Source organism: Condylura cristata, unplaced genomic scaffold, assembly GCF_000260355.1.
Source record: "Condylura cristata isolate star-nosed mole 26May11 unplaced genomic scaffold, ConCri1.0 scaffold00012, whole genome shotgun sequence".
NCBI lineage: Eukaryota > Metazoa > Chordata > Mammalia > Eulipotyphla > Talpidae > Condylura > Condylura cristata.
This window is the reverse complement of record NW_004567113.1, coordinates 55,594,961-55,603,782: the sequence shown is the minus strand read 5'-3', so window position 1 is coordinate 55,603,782 and position 8,822 is coordinate 55,594,961. Positions and strand designations below refer to the sequence as shown.

General features: G+C 61.8%; 1 protein-coding gene across 1 annotated transcript in view; it reads right to left on the bottom strand.

Moving 5' to 3' along the window:
- Positions 1-8,822, bottom strand: part of STK32B (serine/threonine kinase 32B) — a 72,546-nt gene that overhangs the window by 3,705 nt on the left and 60,019 nt on the right. Inside the window, exon 5 of the mRNA XM_012724045.1 lies at positions 4,196-4,233. Within this exon, the coding sequence (XP_012579499.1) occupies positions 4,196-4,233 (38 nt within the window). The remainder of the gene's footprint in view (positions 1-4,195; positions 4,234-8,822) is intronic.

Below are 8,822 nucleotides of genomic sequence, written 5' to 3'. Positions count from 1 at the left end.
CGGCGCCTCTCCTTATCTGGGTAACACTGCAGAGCGCGGCACAGGGAGAGCATATTAACACTTCCAATGGCATTTTATCTGATTCCTCCAACAAATCTGTCTTGACAGCATTACTTATGCAAAATAAGCTATAGCAACCACCTGTCTGCCAACAGCTGAGTGATAAAGGGGGGGTGCGTGTACACTGTGGGTGTCACCCAGCCACGAGAAGAGGGACCAAAGTGTGAGCCGAGCACAGGGCTGAGGAGACCGAGCTAAGTCAGATCTGCGTGTGCACAGAATCTAGAAGTGAGTCAAACCCGCAGAGGCGAGTCCCGGGGCTGGGGAGACTGGTGAAGGGCAGCTAGTGCGGGAGGAGAACAGGCCCGAGAGCCAAATGTGGCCGCACTGACCAGTGTCTCTGCAGGGTCATTGCACAGAACTGACGCTGGCTGGGCAGAACTAGAACGGGCAAACGCCTAGCTTATCGCCACATTTTACAGTGTGGCTTCTTGGGGTGCTGCAAACACATTACTTATAAGCAAATCTACTTACACGGGGCCTTCTTAAAACAAATACAGATGTCAAGCTCAGAGCCCTGATCCAGAGCTGAGAGTCTAGATTCGCTCTCTGGAACAGTGTGGGTGCAGCAGGGGTGGGATTCTCGTGGCCAGAGGACAGCCTGTGTCGTGTCTCTTAGTCTGTCCCCAGGCTGTGGCCACTGGGGCCCCTGGCGCGGTGCCTGATGGGCTTCATGCGACGGGTCCGGGCCCGAGACCTCCCGCCCTGCAGCCTCGGGGAAGGGCCGTGGCCACGGGGCGGCTGGGAGCACCTGCGCTCAGACGTCCCGGAGCCACAGGAGCCACAGGAGGCCAGCCGGGGATGGAGACAAGCCCGGCGACAGAGTCCTCTGCTTCTCGTACCAGATGCTCTGGGTCACCTTGGACGTTTAAACCTGCCAGCCCGATGGAATGCTTCTGCACACAGCCTGAACCAGCGCTCTGTCACCTCTCCGCCGACGGCCGCTGGCGACACACGTTTCCCAAGGGGTCCGCTCTGCCCAGTCACTGGGGCTTTTGTGTAGTGTCGGATCCTACGGGAACACGGGCTGCCATCGTGAGCTCGGGCCAGCGCCCCGCCGTGTGCTGAAGGCAGGTTTGTAGGCGACTGTAATGGCGGGTGGGCTGGTTCATGCTCGTCACTGGTTATGCTCAATGTTTTCTTGGTAATCACCTGTATTTCTTCGTTTTTTTTAAGAACAGGGGTACAGGCCAGCGGTGCAGGGGATGAGAGGATTCACCAGAGACAGAGTGGGGAGAGAACAGGCCGACGGACGACGTCCACTGCTGGGCGGGTCAGGAGCGGTCTGCCGCGCCCTGTGGTCACCTCGGGGGCAGGCGGGGATCGAACTGGTGCTGAAGCGGCTTTAGCTCCTCGGTGCTGCACTTCAAGCCGCTGCGCCACCAGGGAGGGCCCCCATATTTATTCTTTAGCAATATAAAGAATAAATTCTTTGGCCATTCTCTGGCTGGGAAGTCTGTTTTTCATCTATTTTCATGCCGAGTTATTTTTAGCATCATTAAAAATGTTTGTTTGGCTTATTCCCTTCTCCGCGGCCACTTCCACAGCAAACCCGCCGGCCGCCGGCCGCTGTCCCCTGTCCCCACCGCCCTCCTCACAGAAAGAGAAAATTTAACTGGGCCGAGAGCTACATCCCAGCCTCCCCCGCAGCCAGCTGTGGCCGCAGGGCCAGTCTGAGCACGGCCGCGGGCTGCTCGCAAGGCCCTGGGAGTCCCTTAAAGGGCACGAGGTGGCCGGCACCCTCCCGCCTCTCCCGCGTCTGTTAAATGGCCTCGTCTGCCATGCTCGTCCCGTGTGTGGCCTGAGCGTCCCTCCAGTCCTCACAGCCGGGTGGGACAGCCCGGCCGTCTCCCCCGGGCCCTGGGCGAGGGGCGCTGGGGACTCTGAAACCAGGAGCTGAGGCACTGCGGGGCCACCCCGAGTGGCCCCCCACTGCCTGACGAGCCACGGTCTCCAGTGAGCTGCCTTTAACAGCGGCTAGGCTGTGGGAAGTGAAAGTTAGCGCCCCGCAAAGCTCCTGCGGGTCCCTGCTCAGAGAAGGGAGCTCAGCACAGAGTGAACGGATGGCAGACATGTACCGTCCGTGCGCGGAAAACAGAGGGAAGCAGCCGGGCCGGGCAGAGCCAGTAGCGTGTGCCGGGGCCCGCTGGGCCTCCGCTCCGCCTGGCGCCTCCTCCTCGACGCTCCCCGCCGAGCCTCTGACGCCCCTCCTAAGTCTGGCCCTCGTCGCCCCGCCACACTGCGGGACCAGGCCCCACGGCGCCAGCACACCAGACGCCACCTGGCTCTGCCCGCCGCCGGAAGCGCCCAGCGCGGAGGGGGGCGTTTGGGCGGGCGCGCTCGGGCTGCTGCAGCGGGCGGGGGTCTGTTTCTCCCGGTCTGGAGCCGGGGGCCGGGCTCAGGTGAAGACCCCGTTCCTGGCTTCCGCCGCGGCTTTGGGGGGCCGCGCCTGGCCCCTCCGTCCCTACCTAAGGGCACCCAGCCCTCACAGGGCACCACCGCGGGCCCGCCAACCCAAGCAGCTCCCGGCCCCGGCGCGGGGGAGCATCCCGCGGGTCCCGGCTTCAGCATGTGGCTCGGGGTGAGGGAGGACGCGTCGTCCGCCCCCCAGACCGCCCTCTTCCCTCCGGCAGGGCCGTCCCAGGGCTTCCTGACCCGAGTCAACACTGCAGCAACCTCGCTTCCTCCGCCTGACTTCCGAGGGTGGCGCTCCAGCTCTCTCTGGGTCTGTGCCCCGGCGCTGGCCAGGCTGGGGCTACTCTGGGCATCCACGTCCTCGACACTTCCCGCCTTGAGGGGTTGATTCTGTCGGCTTCTTCACTCTGTCAGCGTTCACTCCAGGGCAGCTGCCCGCTGCGATGTGGGGGAGGCTCCAGACGGCGGACACAGGCTGTCTGAACCCCCACATCACGGGCCCGGGCGCGGGCTTGATGACTGAAGCCTCCTGGTCGCCCCCGGGGCGGGCTGCCGGCCAGTGCTGACCAATGGCCTCCCAGCAGCACCAGCAACAGTGACGCCGACTCGTTCTCAGAGGCTCCCGCTCCCTGGCCCCAGGCCCTGGAGACCCGCCCGGGGCCCAGCACCACGCAGCGGGTGCCGAAGGGGGAGCGCCCCTCCCCGCAAGCTTCTGGACACAGGCCCATCGCCACCCTCCCAGGCGCACCGGAACAACTTCCCACATTGCCGGGCCTTGTCCCTAAGCCGGGGGAACCGTCTAGAATAAGATCTTCTGTCGGCTCCTCATTCGTAGCGGAACGCCACGCCCCCCCAAGCCGTCTGGGAGCTCCCCCGCTTCTTCTCGGCTGCCCGTCCCTGGGTGCCAGGCACCAGTACGAGTGCAGCTCCTCCCGGCCGGGTGGCAGAATGTTTTGACAAGGGGGGAGGGGTGTCGACGCTGCTCGCCACCACCATTTTGGGGAGCATTCGTCACATTTACCGACACATCTGTTAGTGACAGATGGAGAAGCAGTTCTGTGAAACGAGTCCAGTTCACGAGCGCCCCAAGGATGGTCTATTCATAGTAAGCTGAGTCTGGACAGGCCTGGGGGGCGGCGCGGGGCTGGGCCAGGGGCTGTGCCTGCTCCTGGTGACACGCAGCGGAGCTGGGCGCACTCAGCCCTCAGAGCTGTGGCCGCGCCTCGTGCCCGGCAGTCCTAGCGAACATGGCCTACAACTGGCCGGCCCCGGGAGAGGACCGGCAGGGCCCGTGAACTCGGAACAAGGGCCCCGGACGCCTCTGTTGGGGGCAAGCACAGCCCTGCTCCTCTGTCTCGGACTCTCAGCTCCTCGCCCCAGTGTGGGGACAGACCAGCCCACCCGCCAGAGCCCACGGCCTCCTCCAAGCAGCTGCGGCAAGGCCTGGCTCTCCCCACCCCAAGGCACTCCTGCTGTAGAGGCCTGCCCAACATGCTCACATCCCACAACGCATCTGTATCTAAAACGGTCACACTGAGCACCTGGAACAAATCACAGGGCACAACCACGCAGGCCACAGACCACACACGTCCACGGACGCACTGCAACAGGACTCAAACATAAAGGCTTCCAGTCGACCCTAAACCTAGCAACGTCCGGACTCCCCGGCCCCCAGCGTCTCGAACCCTCCCGGCCTCTCCGAGGTGCCGGGCAGACTCACCATGCTCGTCCAGCAGGATGTTGTCCGGCTTGATGTCTCTGTAAGAGAAGACAAGGAGCTGAAAACGTGACGTCCGGAGCAGGGACACGCAGCCCGGCGGGGCCAGGCCAGGCCAGCCTGGCTCTCCCGAGCCCTGGTCAGGAGCTGAGCCGGGACCTCCCTCCTTCCCGGAGCTGCGACGATGCGGTTTTCATCCTGAGTGGTGGAAGTCCTGCCACAGCCTCTCAGCAGGAGCTGCCTGCCGTGGGTGTGCACACCCGTCCTCCTTCCTGTAAACTGGGCCCTCGGCTGGCCCAGAAGCCCCCAGGCGTACAGGTGAGCAAGCCCAGTCTGGGAAGGCTCAGGGCTGGCGGGGGTCAGAGCGCAGCCAACCCCAGTTTCAGCAGGTTGTGTGTCTGTGAGTTTAGACTTTCTGACTTTTGGTTAGAAAAACCAAGCAAGATGCATAGGTACAAACAAGCAAAAACTACAAAGAATGCCCCAGGGTGTGCATCCCCTAGCACTTTACAGGGCAAGCTTGCTGCTCCCCTTTTAGGTCAACAGTGAACTATGTGCAGTAGAACATGAGCTGAGGGTTTCTAGAAAGTTCTGCACTATGGCACCATTGCAGCAAATGTTCCCAACTCCAAGCCATGCTTCTTCTTCTTCGTTTATATAATAATTCATTTTTACCTCATTGGGTACATTTTTTTTTTTTCATCTTAATTGTAATCCCAGTGGGCTTCCCATCACCAAGTCACCCTGTGCCGTCACCACAGTCCAGAGCACTTCCCTCCCCCACTGTATTTGACCCCATTCCCCGCCCGGCCCCATAAGAAGTCTCTGGTTGTAGCTGCTCACTGTTATTATTATTTTCTTGCCTGCTCCATTATACTCCTGCTATGAGTGAAGCCATCCGGGATTTTTTCTTTTCTCTCTGGTTTATCGCACTAAGCATGATCCCTTCCAGCTCCATCCATGTTGCTGCAAAAGACATGTGTTTCTTTTTTTTTTTTGGTTGCTGAGTAATATTCCATTGTATGTATGTGCCACATCTTTTTAATCCAGTCACCCACTTTTGGGCATTCGGGCTGCTTCCATGTTTTTCCAATTGTAAAAAAGCAGCAATAAACATGGGGGTGCAGGTGTCTTTTTGAATCAGTGTTTTGTGTCTTTTGGATAGATCCCTAGGAGTGAGGTTGCTGGGTCATAGGGAAGCTCCATGTCAGGCAGTTTGAGGAACCTCCAAGCAGTTTTCCACAGTGGTTGTACCAGTTTCCCACCAGCAGTACAGGAGAGTTCCTTTTCCTCCAAGCTGTGCTTCTTAAAGGCGGGGCCTTCCTGCTTCACTCCACAGCCCCACCTTGCACGGCATGGCACGGGGGCACCATCAAAGGGAGGCCAGAGCTGGACGAGGACAGCAGTTGCTGTGGTGAGAACGGTCAGCTCAGGACCGTTCCAAGAGGACAGGAGGCCTCGGTGCTGCACCCCACAGGGACGAGAAGCAGGTGGAGAAGCACTCAGGGCTGTGGCGCCCTGGCTTCACGGACTAAGGCGGCCAGGGCCTCGGACACTGCGGGGTCGGGGCACAGCAGCTGCCGAGCTATTCAGGGTGGGGGCTCCGCAGGTTCACCCCGCAGCCCGTACAGGGGCTGCTGCCGGGAGTCGGCCGCTGTCGGCCCGGAATACAGACCTATCTGTGGCGAGCCAGCCCGCACCTGTGCAGGGCGTGCCCGACACAGGCAGAGACTCAGCCCCGCGCTGCCTTCCTCCAGCACCAGCGGATCTCTAGGAAAACGCGGACCCGGCCGCTCCTGGGCCACAAACAGTGACAGCCTTGGTGCCCTGCCGCGCAGTCCCACCTATGCAAACTCAAGTCGGCGTCGGCTTGCTGGAGCAGCTCTCAGAGCGAGCTGCCAGGCTGCCTCCTGGGCTTGAACCCCCACTTTGATCTGTCTGGCTACCGTGGAGGCTTTATTCCCAGCGAGCATGTCAAATTGGCTCGCTCATGCTAAACTGGACAATCAGAGACTAACACAGAAGCCCAGAAGGGGGCCCCAGACGCAAGACTTGGGGGCCGAGGGCCCTGCGTGGAGTTTGCTCAAGGAGAATCATCTCAACCCCGGAAAGCAGGGCTGAGGGGCGAGACGGGTGGAAGGTCAAAGGTGGACGCGTCGGCTTCGTGGACGAACTCAGGGCAGCTGCAGCCCCAGCCTCTTTCTCGTGAACGCGCAGCCCTACAGCTCCGTGACAGCCACAGGTTTCAGGGGCGCGCGCCCTCCTGGCACAGACATGGCGAGCGTCGCGTACCCTGAGGCTGACAGTCGCTTGCAGGAAACAAGTCGACTGCTCCCAAGCTCATCAAGACGGTTCTGGAGCCGGCACGGGGTCGCTGTGGCGCTGGGGTGTGGCAGCCTATACACTTCCATCATTTTCATCGTGACTTCTCACTCCTGCGCCCCTCGGCGACGCCAAGCACACCAGCCCACCCCCATGTCCACGCAGCAGCCACGTGAACCATCGGTGGAGGCCACGGGCGGATGAGGAGAGACTTGTGACGTCAACACCAGAAAGCAGGAGACCAGAACCAAGAATTTGTGGGTTGAGTCGGCAAACACCCCAGGCCCCCACTCAGGGCACCTCCTGCAGGATTTCTCGAGGAGGGTGAGGAAAGGGGCAACGAGCACCGGCCAGGGACTGGCATGGTCCAGGCTGAAGTGCTCCGAGGGTGACCCTGGGGCTGGGGGGCCTTGGGGAGGGGTCAGGAGGTGGAGGCTGTGGCTCAGGGCGCACGGACCCCAAATGCCTGTGGCCTGAGGCTGCCACCCCAAGGGCATCCTGCTTCCCCCGAACCCCTCTCTCTCCCCCATTCCCTCCTCCTCCCTCGCCACTGCTGTCCTTCTCCAAAGCCACCTCGGGCAAGCCCGGGGTGCTTCAGGACCTCACTACTGAGTCACACGCTGAAAAAGTGGAGACGGAAAGCGTCGAGCCGTGCAGTTAGGGGAGGTCACCAGCTCCGCTGCGCCTCCCGCCGCAAGCTCCCTGCTCCGCGCGGCCGTCAGAGCCTGCCTCCGCCTCCCTCCGCAGCCGGGTCCTGTGCTCTCCTCCAGGCCCGGCAGCTGCAGGGCCAGCCCCTCCGCTGCCCGGGCTGCTTCGAGCTCACTGGCACCCCTGCGGCACGGGGCCCCCAGCCACGCCGCCCCCACCCAAGGCCTTCCCTCCCGGAGGACCTGGGGTCCTGGCCTCGTCTGGCCGCAGTTCCTGTGCAGGTCTGGTCTCCCCGACTCCCTGGTGAGCTGGCGTGGCTCCGCCCCCTCAGCCACCCAGGAGGGGGCCGTGGACCCGGCACCTCGCCGTGGGCATCCGACCGACGGCCAGCAGGTGTTCCTGACGTCTCTGCCCCGGCTGGGTTTGACCGAGCCGCAGGGCGGCTGTGCCCAGAGCTGCTCTGGCTTCCCGCCTGGCCGCGCCTCTGCGCACCCCGGTGGCGGGAGCCCCCCGCCCGCCCCCCGCGCCTGCTCCTCCTCGCACGGAGCCGCCAGCGCGGTGAGCGGCAAGGAGCCAGGTGCCCGCGATCGGCAGCAGAGCTCAAACCGTGCCGCTCGCTTGCCGCAAACCTGGCAAGAGCTTTCTACTCTCGGGGTGCAAACTGGAGCCCATAAATCCCGGTCCCCTCTGTCTCACCCTCCCTCCCGCCTCGGCTGCTCTCCTGCTGTTCCCGGGCCCACGCCGTCTCAGGCCGGCTGGAGGTTTGCCGCGGCTACTTCCCGGAAAGCAGCAGCGAGCAAGGCCTGCGGGGTGTCCCTGAGGTGCTGCAGCCCCTGACGGCTCTGACCACTGTCTGGGCACTGCGTGAACATACAGGCCAGTGTGTGTGCGCACAGGATCCGTGGGTCCTGATGCACCGTGTGTGTGCGCGTGTGTATGGTGTGTGAGTATGTGTGTGTGTGAGTGTGAGTGTGTGCATGGCGTGTGTATGTTGTGTGTGCGTGCGTGTGAGAGTGTGTGTATGGCGTGTGTGTGGTGTGTGTGAGTGGGTGTGTGAGTGTGAGTGTGTGTGTGGTGTGTGCATGGTGTGTGTGAGTGTGTGTGTGTGAGTGTGGTGTGTTGTGAGTGTGTGTGGTGTGTGTGCTGGCGTGTGAGTGTGTGTGCATGGTGTGAGTGTGGTGTGTTGTGAGTGTGTGTATGCTGTGTGAGTGTGTGGTGTGTTATGTGAGCGTGTATATGGTGTGTTGTGAGTGTGTATGGTGTGTGTGGTGTGTGTGGCGTGTGTGTGGTGTGTGCATGGTGTGTGTGTGGTGTGTGTGTGGCGTGTGTATGGTGTGTGTGCGTGCATGTGAGTGCGTGTGGCATGTGTATGGTGTGTGTGCGTGCATGTAAGTGTGTGTGGTGTGTGCGTGGTGTGTGCGTGGTGTGTGTGTGTGGTGTGTGCGCGTGCGTGTGAGTGTGTGTGTGGTGTGTGCATGGTGTGTGAGTGTGAGTGTGTGTATGGTGTGTGTGTGGCGTGTGTGTGTGTGCATGTGTGGCTTGTGTAGGGTGTGTGCATGGTGTGTGTATGGTGTGTGTGTGGTGTGTGTGCGTGCGTGTGAGTGTGTGTGGTGTGTGCATGGTGTGTGTGAGTGTGTGTATGGTGTGTGTGTGGCGTGTG